At 42.1% G+C, this 19,285-nt stretch overlaps 2 protein-coding genes across 4 annotated transcripts in view; one reads left to right on the top strand and one right to left on the bottom strand.

Annotated features, from left to right (window-relative positions):
• The window catches only part of LOC115175554 (protein NDRG1), a 22,908-nt gene extending 13,289 nt beyond the window's left edge, over positions 1-9,619 (top strand). Inside the window, exons 1-14 of one of the 2 annotated variants that reach the window (XM_029734852.1) lie at positions 416-1,305; positions 2,272-2,377; positions 2,733-2,853; positions 3,377-3,439; positions 4,201-4,261; positions 4,705-4,791; positions 4,985-5,029; positions 5,210-5,313; positions 5,744-5,806; positions 6,370-6,421; positions 6,866-6,913; positions 7,513-7,548; positions 7,851-7,902; positions 8,266-9,619. In XM_029734852.1, the coding sequence (XP_029590712.1) occupies positions 1,249-1,305; positions 2,272-2,377; positions 2,733-2,853; positions 3,377-3,439; positions 4,201-4,261; positions 4,705-4,791; positions 4,985-5,029; positions 5,210-5,313; positions 5,744-5,806; positions 6,370-6,421; positions 6,866-6,913; positions 7,513-7,548; positions 7,851-7,902; positions 8,266-8,480 (1,110 nt within the window). In that variant the 5' untranslated portion in view covers positions 416-1,248 and the 3' untranslated portion in view covers positions 8,481-9,619. Of the gene's footprint in view, positions 1-415; positions 1,306-2,271; positions 2,378-2,732; positions 2,854-3,376; positions 3,440-4,200; positions 4,262-4,704; positions 4,792-4,984; positions 5,030-5,209; positions 5,314-5,743; positions 5,807-6,369; positions 6,422-6,865; positions 6,914-7,512; positions 7,549-7,850; positions 7,903-8,265 lie in introns of those variants that run through there. The other variant, XM_029734851.1, reaches the window with a different exon arrangement.
• On the bottom strand, positions 9,362-19,285 carry LOC115175555 (WNT1-inducible-signaling pathway protein 1-like). 2 transcript variants are annotated; one of them, XM_029734853.1, is made up of 5 exons: positions 19,112-19,285; positions 14,046-14,334; positions 13,326-13,580; positions 11,291-11,484; positions 9,362-11,062 (listed from the first exon to the last, which is right to left on the bottom strand). In XM_029734853.1, exons 1-5 carry the CDS (start codon positions 19,157-19,159, stop codon positions 10,757-10,759), a joined length of 1,092 nt encoding a protein of 363 aa, XP_029590713.1. In that variant the 5' UTR covers positions 19,160-19,285; the 3' UTR covers positions 9,362-10,756. The 2 variants fall into 2 exon arrangements, with proteins under 2 accessions (XP_029590713.1, XP_029590714.1); XM_029734854.1 differs by having other exon boundaries at positions 13,326-13,454.

Below are 19,285 nucleotides of genomic sequence, written 5' to 3'. Positions count from 1 at the left end.
GGGACACCTCAGCCACCTGTCCTGTTCCCAGGCTGCCTCCCCCTCCCCCCTTTAAGCTCAGGCACACTAGTTACACATGTATCCCTTCTCCTCCTTTCTCCTCTCCCCCCTCCTCTAGCTAACTCAATGAGATTAGCTCAGCATGTGTCTATATCAAACTGCCACCAAATAAGCCGTAGCTACCTAGACGACACTGCCGTCAGATGTCTACCTCAGGTCATGTAAATAGGTTATGTGAACCTGGAGGGAAGCATTAGTTGAACTGGATTTGACTACATCGTTGACTCTTATTGCGTCCCAAATGGCAACATATTCCCAATGCAGTGTATTACTTTTGACCAGAGCCCAAATTCATTTGGTAAAAATGTATGCACTATGTGCGGAATAGGTTGCCATTTGGGACACAACTCCTCAGGGTCTTAACCTGGACCTAACTACCTTCCTTGTAAGAGTTGTTTTGGTCAGTGTATGGGGTTTATGACATCAGGATTCCTCCCCTATTCCAGTGGCAATATTATTTTATTGGTAACCACTCATACTTGCAGTATCAGTAGGTCTAGTGGGCTAGGCCTATGAAATTGAACGTGCCGCAAACAAAATTGCACCTAGGAGCCAATAATCTATCTTATCCTTGGAATAGTAGACTAAAGATAATCTCCCCACACTGATAACATTGAGACACGAAACAATGTATTTGTACGGTATCTCATAACGATACTGAGTTAGTTTTCAATCTGTTGAAACATTGCCACACAGACATACCTAACAGAATGACTTTAAACACCATAAAGGCTTCAGATATGATTATGCCAGTGCTATTACAAAAAATGTCTTTATTTTTCTCTTTCTTGACTGCCTGATATGTCATCAAATTCGGATATTTTGGCAACTGGGTTAAAAGTTATTCATTGCTCTTTTATACTGTATTCCCATTGATCTGATGGCTTGCTTACTCTTCACTTTGCACTACTCTTCACTAAATATCCCATGCTGCCCCACTTTCGGACATTGTGCTGATCCAATTTAGGGATCTCTTCAGCTAGAATTATCTTGTTTTGACCACCTTGCAAAGCACCATGGGAGGCCAGGGCTTATGCAGAGTAGTAAGTACCAGGGGTATAAAACACAACCCTCAGACAAGTCCCCTCATAAAGACCTTTACAGAAGCTTACCTTCAATTGGATCTATAGCTCAGAGCACTACCTCCGTTTACTACTCAGTACGGGTGACCAAAAGCCACGAGGAAACATGGTTCTTGAGGGGGATTCGGACATGGAGAGTGTTGTTGCTGAGATTGAAACCTCTGTAAGTACTGTTGGATCTCTGTCTGTTATGGAATAATTGATGGTGGGCTTTGATAGGCCGTCTTGGGCTTGTTTACCTTTATCTTTTCTTCTGTACTATTGTGGGATTGAAATAAACAATCTCTGATTGTGAAAAACATGATGGACTGATGGTCCTTTGGTAGTAATATGCATCAGTCAGAAATCATGTGGGATTGAATCATATTGTTGGTCATTGTTAAAACATTATTGCCAGATGCTCTGATGATGACTCCTTGAGAAACTGAACGTACTGAATGCAGAAAGGCTAACTGCTTTTGCATGAGCCAATTGTCTGTTTCACTGAAAGTAGAATACATTTGTTTTCAATGGAACTTTTTGATGAAGCCTTTACATTTTGGTAATTTATCATTTTTTTACTTATTTAACTAGGCAAGTCAATTAAGAACAAATTCTTATTGACAGTGACAGCAGGTTAGCTGCCTTGTTCAGGGGCAGAACAACAGATTTTACCTTGTCAGCTCAGGGATTTGATCCAGCAACCTTTTGGTTACTGGCCCAACACTCTAACCACTAGGCTACCTGCTGCCCCTTAGTCAGAGCGAACTATAAGTCTGTTTGGATGTATTCTGATTACAATGTGTTGTGTTGGAGAAAATACATGCAGCCCAAGTTAAAAACAAGTGATTCTGAAGGTAAAAACTAAATCCATAGTGATTCATTCAGGTGAAAATTCAAGTGTTTTCTCTGCATCTTCAAAGCTGACAACATGAGCTTCGTGCTCTTGAACAGTGTTCTGGATTATCATCCTCTGCTAAGCATGGATACCTTGGTGCAGTTCAACTCTGTTTCGCTTAGGGTTTACCTTGTCCAGGTCGAGTAGAGTTCTTCGTTGTTTTTTCTTTGTTATGTTTGAATATTTTCTTATAAAGTTGAACAGAGTTCTGTGGTACCCCTATTTGCTAACCGTGGTTTATTCCATCTTTAGGAGCACGATGTGGAGACTCCCCATGGAAGGATCCACTGCACCATGAAGGGGATGCCCAAAGGAGACCGGCCCGTCATCCTCACCTTCCATGACATTGGACTGAACCGTAAGCCCCATATGCTTCATTCATCCCATCCTAGTTAATGGATTTGATGTCACCCCTCAATGTAAGACTAATGTCCCCATGCACTTTGGTATTGTTACGTTTAAGAATGAGAACGTCTATTCATTGACTATAACGGCTAGTCAACATCATGAAAAGTGAATTTACTTCATTTGTAAAAGATCATTGATTCTCAATGACTTACCTGGCTAAATAAAGATGAACATTTAAATAAATGGATACATTTGAAAGTTGAGAAGAAGCACACAGTGGCCACCGTGATAGACATCTGACATCCACAAATCATGTGAGATCCAGCCTCCTCACTAACATCCTGTACCGGATCTCCATGTTTCAGACAAGACGTGCTTTGACTCCATGTTCCAGCATGAGGACATGCAGGAGATCATGCAGCACTTTGCTGTGTGCCACGTCGATGCCCCTGGGCAGCACGAGGGGGCCAACACTTTCTCTACTGGGTGAGCCTAGTCGCCTAGCCTTATCTTATTTGTTGTTGATTGGATAGGACAGATGTAAACAGGAAAGATGGAGGAGAGTGGGCTGAAATGGCACTGGGCCGTATTCAAACCCATGCTGCAGCGGTATGAGTTCTGGAGGCAGCGGCTTAGACCACTTGACCACCTTGCCACCTTTGCACCAAATGTAGGCCAACCTGTTCATCTGTCACCCTTTGACCTCTGTACTGTAGCATCTAGATCTGTTGTGGCCCATTTACACTGATCTCTTGATAAATCATTTGCTTGTTAGGTGAATATAGTTTTTTTACCTGATTGCTCTGGTGCTTCATTTTTATGATCGTCTGCATCTTGAGTCCAGATCCCCTTTGATCTGAATAGGAGAGATGATCAAAGTGAAGAAAGGATAGGAGAAACCAGTATGAGGCTGTTGATGGAATGGAGATATGGAGGGCAGTGATAAGAAGCATTGTAAAGTGTTGATAATGGAAGTACTTTAACCCTGACGTTGTTGTTTTGTCTCCAGGTACGAGTACCCCTCCATGGATCAGCTGTCTGAGTCCCTCCCCCTGGTCCTCAAGCATTTTGGGTAAGTCCAAACAAGGACTTTATAAGATTTAGAAATTGATCAAATATTTTCATTATGAAATATATTTCTCCTCATACATTTGAACCCCAGTCCATAGGGCTGAAATGCTGACCAGACCACTCGCGTACATGTTGATTTTGTCCACCCACACCAGACGCGATCAGGACACGTGCATTAAACATTTATAGAAATTTAGCTAGCTAGCTTGCTGTTGCACAAGGTCCTCTAAGGTCCTCTAATCCGACAATTAATCCACAGATAAAACGGTAAACCGAGTTCGTTTCTAGTAATCTCTCCTCCTTCAGGCTTCTTCTTCTTTGGACTTTATATGACGGTTTGCAACCAACTTTAAGGTGCATTACCACTGGAGTGTGGACCTCAGTTCATCTTTCAATCACCCACGTGGGTATATGCTCCTAAAAACCAATGAGGAGATGGGAGAAGAGGGACTTGCACTGCGTCGAGCGTCACAAATAGAACCAAGTTCCATTTTAGTGCCTGGCTACGCAGACGCTCGCGAGCAGTGTGGGTGCAATGATTGAATAACATGTATGTGTCAATTTATTTTGCATGTCATGCTACTTACCGTTCGGGATCTATATTCATAGTGTCTCAGATTAGAAGTGCTGTTTTGCCTTCTAGATCATAATGAAGAGAACTCCTGTTTTGAGATGCTTTATTAATAAAGACCATGATGCCTTAGGCCCTCATCCATTGGCCCAAAAACTTCTGATGATATTCTGTTTGTTTGTTAACCACAGCCTGAAAAGCATAATTGGAATAGCCGTCGGAGCTGGAGCCTACATCCTGGCAAGATTCGCTGTGAGTTTGACGCCCTCCTCCCTCCTACCTTCCCCTTTCAATTATTCTTAAGTTTGGTTCATTATGAAGAGTTTTAATCAAACCGGGATTAGAAGTTCTAGTAGATTAATGTTCCCAGTGATGCTGTACTGATTTTGGGTGAACAGTCCTGTTTATTGCTTTAGCCTGCTGCTGAGAGTCTGGAAATGTTGTAGACTGGCTCCGTACCAAAACACCCGCACCTGTAGGGACTCCGTCTCAATCTGCTGAAACCCAGATGATGGAGGGATACCAATAATGTTTTAACTCCTAACTGACCCATAACTAACTTCTCTCTGTTACGAAACGTTGAGGTTTCAATGAGTATAGTGAATGAAATGGACCCCTATGAGGTTTCAATGAGCACTGTTTGTATAATTTCACCATTACGAAGTCATTGACCAAATGTTTGTATCTGTTTTTAGCTGGACTACCCAGCGTTGGTGGAAGGCCTGGTTCTGGTTAACATCAACCACTGTGCTGAGGGATGGATGGACTGGGCTGCAAACAAGGTACTATACAGGACCATCTCCACACAACCACAAATCCACAACAATCCATCAACTTTGATGATTTATAAAGCCCTTTTTAGATTGTCAACATTGTCACGTAGCTTGTTTATACAGTATTAACGTAGCTATGTATATGATTGCTATTTGACCCATGAAAAAATATAGACAAATCTTCTTTTCAATCTCTTTTCAGGTCACTGCTTTGCCCGAAATGCTCATCGGCCATCTCTTCGGAAAGGTGAGCAGTGGGCACCAAAATAGACAGTGATTGAAACTGCAAATCTCATCAGCATAATCCCATTGAATCTATTCCAATTATTGGCTACATGGATATAGGACAGTTCGTGGCAGGCTTACATGTTGCAGTACTGTCACTAGGTCACAGAGTCTGAATAGGTGTTTATTTCTGTCTCTGTAGGAGGAAATATCCAACAACCATGATCTTATCGCCACCTACCGCCATCACATCATGAACGACATGAACCAGTACAACCTGCACCACTTTGTCAAAGCTTACAACAGGTAACTACACCGGGCTCCTGCAGAGAATAATCATACAAATGGTATCCATGGGTTCATCCGACTATGGGGAACTAGATAAAGGGCTTCATTGCCAAAATCCCAAAGTATCCCTTTTAATCAAGTCTTACAACATGTAAATACACTAGACTCCTCACTGCGGAGAATAACACAGATTACCATTAACATCCTTTGACTCCACATAAACATGTATATATTTAATATACATAATCGTGTCTTACAAGTCCTCCAGAGGATGCATGCATATTCATTATAGACCCATACTGTATCTTATCTATGTATTTATAATATTTCAATATATGTTATTACATATGTATAATAGATAATAAACATATATATGTAATATTATATTTGTAAAATGTCAGTATGTTCAGCTTGGGCCTCACTGATATCCCACCTTTTTCCCTCTCAGCCGGCGGGATCTGGAGATTGAGAGGCCCATTCCTGGTGGGAAAGTCTCCGTCAGAACCCTGAAGTGAGTTCCAAACCTTCAGACTTTTCAGCATACCTCAATCATCCCACATGGCATATTGCTAGAGCCATGAGTTTTCCCTGACCTGGAAATTCTGGGCCCTAGTTATAGCCTGGTCTGGTGGTTACTCGGTCCGGGAAAAACTCCTGTCTCTGTAGTACTATAACCACATATGGATATAATGACAAGATGCTAGTCTCCGCCCTAACAATGGGATTCGTTGACCACAGAGCGGAACGGCGGGCTGTCAAGCTCCTTCCTTTTCCTCTCTTCGGATTGGTGGATACATCTCGTAATTTGAATATTTTCTTGAATATTCGATGATGGGTGTTGACGTCAACTGCCTGTATTCAATGGAGAGTGAGATGCTATGCTAGCCTCATGAATATGCATAGACCGTCAACAGGGACAACTCCGATATAAAGTGTTTTTTTTCTCAAAGTTGCCGGGATGTCACATGCATCACACTTATATCAGTACAGTCATCACAACCTAAGCATTACCAAACTTCTATTAAATCAAATAAGCCTCGCGTATCAAAATAGCAATTAATGTTTTGCTCTCAGGTGTCCTTCTCTGTTGGTGGTAGGAGACAGCTCTCCGGCTGTTGACGCTGTGGTAAGTCCCAATACACACTGTAATCCTAACGGTCATAAACAAATCATTAACAGTAATACCTCTGGTCTTTAGTCCCTAGGTTCCTAAGAACATGTGTTGTCCTTTCATCTAAGTCAGGGCTCTCCATCCCTGTTCCAGGAGGTCTACCGTCCTGTAGGTTTTCACTCCAACCCTAATCTAGCGCACCTAACCTGAATCAGGTTAGTTAAAACCTACAAGAGGGTAGCCCTCCTGGAACAGGGTTGGAGAGCCCTAACCTACCCAACAAGATATTAACAAAGGTTAAAACTTTTAGGATTTAAACATGGGACAAAAAAGGGAAAGAAATCAAACACCACAAAAGCTTTTCTAGCAATACAATATTACTCCCCCAGTTACCTATTTATTTCTCTACTGGGGTAAATATTTAGTCGCTCAATTAGACTCTGTACTGTGCATCTACAGGTAGAGTGCAATACTAAGCTGGACCCGACAAAGACCACACTGCTCAAGGTGAGTGGCCCCCTACAATCTACCTCCTGCTAATAATAGGTCATAATATTGGCTAGGCAGTCTGATGAGCTTCCAGGAGCTCAGCAACTACCTGGTGACTGATTTACTAGCCTTGCTTTGGACCCCTGAGACTGCAGGTTGAGGCTATGCTGCTGTACCCAGCCTCCAGGGTCTGTTCATTAGGCACGTAATGGAAAACGTTTTGCAATGGAACATTTTTGTTTCTTATTGGACCAAATCCAGCTAGTGCCCTCTCTGTTTGAGTTTGTTTACCTCGGTTTGGTTCCTGATAAACATGACCCAGGTCACAATCCTTCCTGTCTGGCCTACCTATGACGTTCACGCCCCTGGCTGTGACCTAATGCGTTCTGTAAAGCCCTGAAATGAGCACGTTTTGCAGCCGCTAAACTGTTAACTGTCCAGAGGCTGATGGAAAACACTTGTTTCACGTTGAGGAAGTGTTAAATGGGAGGCTGTTTTGTGTAATGGGGGGTGACTAATGTCGTACCACTGCTGACCTGATACCTTAACTCTGCCCTCCTGAATAACGTGCTAACGGACAATAACCTCATGACCTTCTTTATTTGTATTTTATCCAGATGGCGGATTGCGGAGGCCTGCCCATGGTTGACCAGGTGCGTTTCTAACATGTTAATGCGTTCACGCAGGTGAGGTGGGGTGGCAAAGGGATAATCATTAGGGGGTTATTACAACGGCAGCTTGATTTAAGAGCATTAGTGACAGTAGCAATGAGGCACATAACGTCGGGTCTGGAGAGCTAATACCCAGCTCAGCACCTGCTGCTACAACAGCTGTCATACATATGCCTCTCATTATCACAGTTTGTAGGATAGGACATGAATCTGTCGGTTGATATGTCATTATGTGGATAATACCAGGGAAACAAGTTGCTAACTTTCCTTTGCTCACTCAACAGCCTGCAAAGCTGACAGAGGCCTTCAAGTACTTCATTCAGGGAATGGGCTACAGTAAGTACACACTCCAACAAACACTCTCTGTGTAACCAACACTGACCAGTAATTATATTAACAAGTATTTAATTAACTATGTAGAAACATAAAAGTCTGGTTACCCTATTACTGTTTGCAAAATAAACGTGGGTGTTCACGTCAACCTGTAAGAATGAGTTTGCCTGCCACCTGGTGGGTGAGATTAGTAACTGCACCTTCAGATAACAACAGGATGCCAGTTAACCTGTTCTATAATGATTATGAAATATAAATATAATATAAATATGAAATATTTTGCACACAATCAGAATTCAGTTGACCATAAACACAGTGTGTGAATGGATCTTGAACCTTGTCTGCTCTTCCTCCTCCTTTCCCCAGTGCCCGCCGCCAGCATGACCAGACTGGTCCGCTCTCGCACTGCATCCGGCTCCAGCATCCACTCCATGGATGGCAACAGGAGCCGGTCTCACACCAACGAGGGAAACAGGAGCCGGTCTCACACCAACGAGAAGCGCGGCCGCTCCCACACGGACAGTATGGAAGGCACAGCGAACAGCAGCACCGCGCTCAAGTCCACCGAAGTGTCCTGCTAGATGACCCTTACATGACACTCAACCTTTAACCTCTGGCCCCCTGGTTCCTGCTGCGCTGCCACTAACCACACCTACAAACACACAACTAGAGAATGTCTCTATGCCAAAGAGTTATGCGAAGAGGTTGTGTGTGTAAGGCTATGCAAGTATATACTACTGCATTGTGAAGGAAATTCCTTAGAGGGAAAAACGTATTCTGAAATAAACGGATCCCTTCCCATCTGCCGAGTCAGGTGGAATATCTAGTTGTTAGTGGCAACGCAGCAGAGTAACACAGCGCAACGGAGAATGTGGGAGAAAGCTGTGGCTGCAGAACCAGTACTTAATACAGCAGTTTGTTTAAATCTATCATCATGACAGTTCTGTTTGTTTTTTTGTTGTCTATAGTTCTTTATTACATATGATACAGCTTTCTCAAATGTGTACCTGACTAAATGACTTTCTAATTGTTCATCGTTAACTTTTCAATGTTATGATTAATGTACTGTGGGATACAGGAGATAAGTGGCGTAAGAATAGGTAGGCAAGTGGATAAAAAAAAACATATATATGGCGTCTTTTTTATCTTCTCAAATTGCTATTCGTCTTTGAAACTTTGGAAAGGAGGGAATTGAAAAGAATCATGTACACACAACACATTCCTGTAAGGATCCCTCTCTTTTAGGATGTCTGTTTCATCTAAAGTTAACATTCTTCTGGATGTATTGTAGAACATTTCATGAGATGATCCTTTCATTAATCAAACAAACACATACTGTTGCTTTATTAACAGATCATGGCTTCAGGCAAAATTGTTCTTCTGGATATTTCTTCTTGTGTATGTAAATGATTATTTCTATGCAATCACGGCAGAACAAAGATAATGTGCCATGGAAACCCTCTGACTTATTAAGGCTCCTTTATTGTGATGGATTTCAGAAAGTCAAGCCGATCCACATGATGTAATATAAAGATCCCAGTTAGCCATAGAGCTTATCAAAAACCCTCTCCCACTCTTACGTGCACGACAGCAACACTTGCCGGCTTTGTAGAACACCGGCCTCCATCGCTTTATAAAGATACATAACTGCCTAATGCTGTAGATGAGAAGCATTAAATATAGCATATCAATTTGTATTTATTAAAAACCTATAACTTTTTGTCCTGGTGTTGTCGTCATTTTGAATGATTGTAAGATCAAATGATTCCACAGGATCTTTAACCATATATATAGCACATGCATTCTATAGTAGCATCTCACTTCATCTCTTACTCATTACTCAATTCAGAGCCACGCCATCAAATCAATCTTTACATGAGCATGAACGAGATTTCATGAAACTTGTTACTGTGACTATAAAAATACCTGTATGACAAACAATTTGTTCAATCATTTAGTATTCAAAATGTACTTCAATAAATTAGAACTAAAATATTTCACACACTTGGTTTACTTGTAAGTCAATAAACTATTTCCGAAAGCAACCATATACAGACCATAAAGATGAGCTTAAAAAACACAAAAACATTGATTTACACATTTTTCCAATAGGAAAAAAAGCTAAAGAAAGATCCCCTTGTAAGAAAAATACTTTGTCTGGAATTCGAGCCAATGGACGATCTAGAGACTGAATGCCATCTCTGCGAATGCCGGGGAAATTGCCTTTAAAAGGCGGACTGTCTTCTGTATGGAGCGCTGTTCTAAAACGTGCCTTAGATTGAATACCGGCCTCTATGTATAAAATAAAATCACATATAACAGAGTTTCTGAAGGTCTGACAAACCAAAAAACATTGAGAAAGGGAAAAGGAAGTGAAAATAGGGGTAGATGGAGGCTTAGGCCTAGATTCAATCAGATCAGGCATTAACCAGCGATAGCAGACACCTGCATAGTGGATGTTTCAGAGGTCGAACTGCAAATCAGTGAGCAGCTACACATGCGACCATTGTCACAAATCCACACCCGCCACACTCCTGTTAGAAGTTCAGAAGGAGAAAGTGTAGGCTATATAGAAATAATGACGCTCAAATTTCAAATCATTAAACTAAATAATACGCATTTATATAATCATAATTGAGGTGTAGATTACATCTCACATTCCAGTGGCTGTTCATGTGACTCCGTGCAGCCAATGGCAATGTCCGCTTTAGGTATAATGCCGGGAGCCACTTGTGGATTGACAGCTCTAAAGCAGTTCCACCTCTAACACCATCAAAACAACCGCTATGCGGATGTTGGCTAAGCAGATCTGATTAAATAGAGCCCATAATAAGCATATGGCTTATATTGAAATGTCTCAGTTCACGATCTCAGGGTAGCCGTAGTAATTCTCCAGCTCGGCGAAGATATCATTGGGGTTCTTGCAGCTGAGGTTACAGAAGCAGGCGTTGATCCACATGACTTGCCAGGTGAACACGGCCCCGTTGGGACACACAAACTCCACGTCGATGGTCTTGGACTTGTAGGGAATGCAGCAGCGATGGTCCGTGGCCACGCAGACCCCACAGTATTTAGGCCTGTATGACTTCTTACTGACACAGCCTGAGATGGTAAAGTTTTTTGGCTGCTCTTCTCTGTAGATGTTCATACAATTCTTCCCTGGCTGAGAGATAAGAGAGAGAAAGAGGACAAGTTAAATGATTAAATCAATGCTATTGATATTTTCTTTGTAATGTTCCTAGAATCTTGGGAATGTGGTCTTTTTAGCAATGTGAACTCTTCAATATAGAAATCATAACAAACAAACATTTGACCTCTATGCATGCATGTGTGTCCGTGTCCATATATGTGTGTAAACGTGTGTATGCATACACATACTCTGTACATGTACCTTGATGTGCTTGGTGATGTCCACCTCACAGGGCCGTATGTTGCAGAGGCGGGACTCTTTTACCATCTCACACCTGTCGTTGGCATTAGAGACACGCAGGGACAGACCTCGACCACAAGTCTTAGAGCAGATACTCCAGGAGGTTGTCTGGATCACACAGTTCCTGCTACGGCCCTTCGCCTCAACAGGAACAACTATGTCAACAGAGACAGGCAGAGAGGAAGTGTGTGAGTGAGAGAGAGAGAGAGAGAGAGAGAGAGAGAGAGAGAGAGAGAGAGAGAGAGAGAGAGAGAGAGAGAGAGAGAGAGAGAGAGAATACAATTGAATATGGGCAGTGACAGAAGTGCTTTATAGACATTATTCATCAAAACTGGACCTAATACACTCATAAACTTCATGACCAAAAGTATGTGGACACCTGCTCGTGAAACATCTCATTCCAAAATCATGGGCATTAATATGGAGTTGGTCCCCCCATTGCTGCTATAACAGCCTCCACTTTTCTGGGAAGGCTTTCCACTAGATGTGGGAACATCGCTGCGGGGACTTGATTCCAGTCAGCCACAAGATCATTAGTGATGTCTGGCACTGATGTTGGGCGATTAGACCTGACTCGCAGTCAGCATTCCAATTCATGCCAAAGGTGTTCGATGAGGTTGAGGTCAGGGCTCTGCGCAGGCCAGTCAAGTTCTTCCACACCGATCTCGACAAACCATTTCTGTATGGACCTCGCTTTGTGCACGGGGGCATAGTCATGCTGAAACAGGAAAGGTCCTTCCCCAAACTGTTGCCACAAAATTGGAAGCACAGAATCGTCTAGAATGTCATTGTATGCTGTAGCGTTAAGATTTCCCTTCACTGGAACTAAGGGGTCTAGCCCAAACCATGAAAAACAGCCCCAGACCATTATTCATCCTCCACCAAACCTTACAGATGGCACTATGCATTGGGGCAGGTAGATTTGTCCGTTGGACTGTCAGATAGTGAAGCGTGATTCATCACTCCAGAGAACGCATTTCCACTGCTCCAGAGTCCAATGGCGGCAAGCTTTACACCACTCCAGCCGACGCTTGGCATTGCGCAAGGTGATCTCAGGCTTGAGTGCGGCTGCTCGGTTATGGAAACCCATTTCATGAAGCGCCCAATGAAAAGTTTTTGTGCTGATGCTGCTTGCAGAGGCAGTTTGGAAGTAGTTAGTGAGTGTTGCAACCAAGGACAGATGATTTTTATGCGCTTCAGCACTCAGCGGTCCCGTTCTGTGAGCTTGTGTGGCCTACCACTTAGCGGCTGAGCCATTGTTGCTCCTAGACGTTTCCACTCCACAATAACAGCACTTACAGTTGACCGGGGCAGCTCTAGCAGGGCAGACATTTGACGAACTGACTTGCTGGAACGGTCACTGAGCTCTTCAGTAAGGCCATTCTACTGTCAATGTTTGTTTATGGACTTGCTCTAGTACATCTAAGTTCCCTTTTGGCTTTGCACACTACTGGACAAGATCGTTGAGCACTGGAACAACCTAAAAGTAACAGTGAGAATGAGGGCGAGAGAGTGTACAGGAAAAGAGTTTGGTCTTCTCTTACACACAGCTGCACCCTTCTCCCCCCTGGAGTAACAACCTACATTCACACCCTAGTCCACCGCTGATAGTGTTGAAAGATCCCACACAACTACTGCTGCAACAGCAGTACTACCTGTCAACTACTATGAAGCAATGTCCTCAAACTATTTTGCTTCACAATTCTCAAAGAATTGCTCAATATTACCATGGTTATTAGTGGTAAAAAAATTCTCAATACACGGGACTCTATCCATGTAATGACTGGAATGGAATGGTATTGAACACATGGACTATTTCTCAATCACTAATGGTAACAATGTGTTTGAAACGGTTCCATTTATTCCATTCCAGCCATTACAATGAGCCTGTACTCCTATTTGAAGTGACACCAGCCACCACTGATTAATTGATTGACTGACTGACTGATTGATTGCATGATCAATTGTTTGATTGATTGATGGATCTGTGTCCTACCCTCCACTGCATGTCTTGGAGCAGTCTTCCTCCCCTTCTTGGGCTCGTCGCAGATCCACTGTTCACAGCAGCGTCCGGGGATCTTGACCCTCCTCGAGTTCTGGCACCAAACCCGGGGGGGCTGGGAGTCTGTACACAGGGACACACACCCGATGGCCCCGTTCACACACAGACACTGGTATTTACAGCTGGGTTTGAAGCTCTGCCCATTCCGGTAGATCACACCGTCATGCTCGCAGCCCGTGCCAACCATATCTGGCAAAGAAGGTCAGGACAGCAGTCTTACATCACAGAGAGATACACAGTGAATAAGGTAATGATAACAATGTAATGTAGCAGACTATGTTTTTAGTGTTATCTGAACAAAAACAAACATGTCATGACATTGGGTAAAATGAATGTGAAACCTATCTTTTGGTATTTGTTTCATTAGTCCACTGCTGATACAGTCCCAAAATGTTTTGTATGTCAGCAATCAGGTTTTCAATATATAGTACTTTCAAGAAGCAAATTGTAACTTGCCACATCATCATGAAAATGTGGCAAGTTACAATTTGATATATCTTGAAAACCAGATTGCTGACATGCAAAATATTTTGGGACTGCATCAGCACTGAACTAACGAAACAAATACCAAAATATAGTTTTTGAGTGGATTATTCCTTTAATCATGATTGGTGTCTTTAGTAGGTTAGAGTATGTGTGGTAAATGACACTTACATGCACACACTCCTTTTTCGTACCTCGGCTTGTCTGAGCTGTAATCGCAGTACAGTCCCTTATGGTAGTCACAGGCGTCTGCCTCGTTGCACTCCTCCCCCACCTGCCTGGCGCAGGCCCTGCAGCAGTCACAGCCATCCATGAGCAAGCTCACCCCTGAAGGGCAGGAAGGGGGGACCAGGGAGCACTCACAGGGCCAGTGGCAGTACTGGGTCCGGTTGTATGGCTCTAGGTCTGTGGATTCTGCTAGGGGCAGCATGGCAGAGGAATTCTGGGTCTGGGAGTAGGCCTAGATGAGAGGGACAGGGAGGAGTTAGTGTTATGCACTTTGATATACATAATACATATTGTAGTTTTCTATGGTCAAACGCTATGACTTTTGGTAACACAATTAACCATGTAAGTAGAGAACAGACATTCCTAAAGCACCAAAGATGTACAGTATGTTATCTGTGTAGGTTTCCATGTCTAGGACAATTAAAAGCACAATCAGTGGAGGCTGCTGAGGGGAGGATGGCTCATAATAATGTCTGGAACGGAGTAGATGTGTTTGATACCGTTCCTCTATTCCGCTCCAGCCATTACCACGAGCCCGTCCTCCCCAATTAAGGTGGCACCAACCTCCTGTGAAGCACATGTACTTGTTAGCACGTGGATCACCTGTATCACAATCACATTATATAAGTGCCACCCAAAATACTGTTGCTAAGTTGACGTAGCAACTGTTACAGGGGAATAATAGGCTGTTGCCCCAAGGATCAATGTTGTAATTAGCTTCATGTCCTTAATCTTTTTTATTTCCAACATGTCCTATATTGGCCTAAGAACTAATAGACCCAAATCCCCTATTTGGCTAGATAAGTGTTGCACCTCCTGAATGTGCTAAAAGGTCTGGCTGGCCTTCTTGTTCGGATTGTACAACAACAACAAGGTTGATTAACAGGGTAAGGGAGGTAAAAGAAAGAATATGAAATCAAAATGATTTCATCAATATGACACTGATTAGTCAAAGTACTTTTTGTTCCCCTGTCTACACAATATTCTGCCTGTAGGCCATTTTTCATAGTTTCTTTGAACATATAAAAGTATTTTCACAGCTGACGTGACAATACAATAAAACGTGTCCAACATTTCACCCCATGAATATTGCCTGTACAAACTGTATATATTTATGCCAAGATCAGAAACCACATTTTTGTGTGTGTGATCAAATGAAAATCACCCCTTTTTTTAAAGCACTCAAAACAGATGTGCTGTCTGAACAAACCACTAGGAAGAGTTTTACAACCAAACAAATGGCGTTTGGTCTTGGATCCAGACTGTTGAAGTCCCTACAGAGGAAACTGTCTCGTCCGCTGGCTCAAACTGGCTCAGTATTTATAACTCCAAAAATGATTCTCAGTCTTGGCCTCACATTATAAGAGCAAGACTTCCTCGTGTGAGTCAGGACAGAGTGTTCCATGACCCATTATTACACATGGAGTAGCCAGATCGCCAAATGGCCTACTTTAAAATGTCATACTTTGTGAACGAGACACTCTACTTTGGCCCTGCCTTTTATGCCTAATGTCTGAGGGCCAAACTTTCATTTCTGATGTCTGAACTTTCAACAAACAGATTTTTTGTAGGGAACTTTTTGGGGCTGGTTTCCCAGACACAGATTAGGGCTTTTTAGGCCAGGACTAGGCTTAATCTGTGTCCATGAAACCGTCTCAATGAAAACAATTGTAACTAATGTTGATGCTGTCATAGCAGCAACCTCTACCTCCAGTATGGGCCGACCAACAGTGCCAAATGAACTTTTCTTGGAGATTCCCATGCAGGTTACTGCAGGCTCTTATTCTGTATTAAACCTCTCTAATTACATTTCAACATCAACATGTTTATATTAATATCCTAAAAGTCAAAGAGCTTCTGATCCAGGTAGGTAATACAGACACAATTAATCTGCAATTAATTAAATGTGAAAAAGACCCCTTAATCATGTTATTTTTGTTTTCCTAAGCTTGTTCTTGGCAGCCCATCAGTTGCCTTCACGGTTTTCAAATATAATTATAGTAATAAATAGTAAATCCATTGAGCGCATAGGATGTTTAATGCAGATAAATGAGATTTAATCATGGGTGTACCAGAGAGCCAGTACCCAGGGGATCTGCCGCTGAAGCAGTAGTCAGCTGTCATCAGGCTCAGTCATTACACAACAACATCAGAGAACACGGTTACATCCCAAATGGCACCCTGTTCCCTATATAGTGCACTATTTCGGAATAGGGTGCCATTTGGGATTCAGCCTACGTGTCACTTTTAGCATTAAAGGGCGTTCTGGGGGTGTTTCACAAGGTAATGAAAAAGACACGGACAACAACTGATCATGACCATAACAGTTTATCGTCTCCATGTAGCTTTTTCATCTAAAAATGAACGTAAATTGGATGAAGAGAGTACAAAAAAAATTATTAAAATCCATATATATATGCATATTGCATAACATGAATGTGAACTGGGTTTTCTGTTGAGCTGAGAAGCTTTGTGCTTGTCGGTTTATGTACGTGTATACAAAGTTTTATTGTTCCTTACCCCCATCATATCTAGACAGCCAAAACTGCTATTGAGATTACTGTGAATACCATCACCTGTTCAGACTTATAACCCCTTGACCTTTTGTGTGACCTTTGTGTGACCTTATGACCAATGTCAAGCAGACATATAACATCAAATGCTGTTTGGGCATCTGGGAATGAAAAAAGTGATAAATGGTTTATCAAATATCTTGACTGACATCTAATGTGACCTTGACAATACTGCCATATAGGTCAGATAAGAAACTTGGAACTTTCTTTCCACAGATGTGGAGTGTTCAACTGATCTGACCTCTAACCCCTGCCAAACCTGGGTGAAATGACCAATGTTGTGACACACATGCAGTCTGTTGTCAGGTTGAGAAAGTGCAAGCTGAATGTTGAGGGTAGACCATGAGCACAACTCTGGTCAAATCAACATAGAGCATCATAGACTCTCACCTTCATCTCCTTGTGTAAGCAGTTGTTTTTTCTCTCCCATTTAGATTCAGTGTGAGCAGGGGCGGAAATCCCGGGGGGGACGGGGGGGACACGACCCCCCCATCCTTGGAAAAATATGATTTGTCCCCCCCAATATATCACTGAAACATAACTATGTAATTTAAAAAATATTAATAATATGCAATGAAAGCAATTGTGCTGATTATAGACACTTAATAGTGCGTTTTTAAGTTTCAAAAGATTGCGACCCCCCCACCCATTGCCTCACAATGTTTTGATCCACTGCCAGTTCCTTAGTTGGCAAGGTAACAGAGGGGTCGTATCTACTGTCTGAAAGGCACTCAATAAACGTAACTGAAGTGAGGTTAATCCAGTAAATCGCGCACACACACTAGCTGAATATGCAGAGCTAGCGCGCAAATATTAACTATTAAGCTAGCTGGTACCTATTCCATTTATGTGGCCTCGTCAAAGATGGAATCTTTGCTATCGTCAATTTATTCCAAGATCAGCATGCATATGATGTAAGTTAGTGCTTCAAAGTCCCTGCGATAAGGTTAGCGATAAACTGAAGTCCAAACTGAACAGAACTATGGTCTTCTACCATTGTCTTAAATATATTTAATGGTCTCGTTGCAAAAGCTAAATTGTCGCAAGGGAACTTTTATTTATTTATTTTATTTCACCTTTATTTAACCCGGGTAGCAAAGATTATAGCAAACACCACTGAAACGGAATTGGCGCTCGCTAGCTTTGCAAATTCAGCTATTGTTGGAAGCCAGCCAATATGAAACAAACTATTAAAATTACAAAAGGTTGCAGCATATGTTGTGTAAATGGTGAACTCATACAGCTGTCAACTCTTGTCATTTTAATCTGTTTCACATTTGCTAGCTACCTTTTAGATCGAAGCCCAAATAGAATGATAAAAGATAAGATGATAGAAGCCCATCTCCTACTGTAAATAACCTACACACTGTGTGTGTGTGTGTAGCCAGCCAGCCAGCCAGGTAGAAAAATGGCAGAAAAATAAAAGACGGACATCAGAGTATTTTTCAGTACACCAAAACGCAAAGTAAGAACCCTAGTAGCCTAATATCTCAAAGACTAGTTGATAAAATGTTCATAAGAAAGAAATGAAATTCTAATGGAAATGTTTCACAATGATGTCATTAGGCAGAGCAGGCAACAGATGGCACACAGACAGCAGAGTTGGGGACAGATATGCAGGGACAGACTGGCAGAGACAGGGAGTCTCAGGTAAGTTTGTTGAGTCTTTGTTTGGCAACATTATGAAAGGTTCTCCATTTTTTTGACTTGTAATATAGGATCATAATTGGAAAATGCCATGGATAGCCCCCACTCTCAACTTAAACTGGTGACTGAACTAAGATTTGTTAAAGGCAATGGTATTGCTGTTGTGATTAGTAGTGTAGTTTTGGGTACCGGTAGTTAGGAGTACGGCAAACACCTTATTTCTTCAGTTCCTCAATATACATTTACCATATTACAATGTAGGCTATGTGTTACAGCACTACTTTTGGTGTCCCCCTCAGGAATTGCTCTTGAGAAAATTTTATGTAATTGTCCCCTCCAAAGTTGATATCAGATTTTCGCCCCTGAGTGTGAGTGATATAACTTATGTTTGAGGCCTGACATTTTGAGACTGTGTGAGCAGTTTTAACGTGTGAAGTATTGAATTAATGAAAAACCTCTCCTAACTTGGCGGATAGGGCCAAATTAAACTAGAAACATACTATTTGATGTTTGTTGATGCCATGCTATTACAGTACTGTCCAAGAAGTTCTTGAAACTGGAGTAAAATGCAAAACATGACTCCACATAACCACATGGTGGCAGTAAAGTACAACTAACAAATGGAGGAATAACTTGTGAATACACGGCGAATTTACTGGAAGCATCAATAATACTATTCTATTCTAAAGAAATCATGAATCAGATCTGGCACTTCAGAAAGAAATAGATTTGGTAAATAAGGATTAAACCATGTGTTGCTAAAAAAGTATTATAATGGCACTTTCTCACCTGTTGAATCCCTGCTGCTATAAGAATCCACTTTAGCAGCCAGCTCATCACTGGTTAGGTATTGTAAATTCATTGAACCCAGAATTATTCCTTTACTAAAAACAAAATATTTCGCACTCCACAAGTCCCAGGCAATCTTCTAGTTGTCATCTCCTCCGCGAGGACCACTGTCTG

Source organism: Salmo trutta, chromosome 36 (assembly GCF_901001165.1).
Source record: "Salmo trutta chromosome 36, fSalTru1.1, whole genome shotgun sequence".
Classification (NCBI taxonomy): Eukaryota; Metazoa; Chordata; class Actinopteri; order Salmoniformes; family Salmonidae; genus Salmo; species Salmo trutta.
The sequence above is the reverse complement of the archived record's forward strand: the minus strand, read 5'-3'. Positions and strand labels throughout refer to the sequence as shown.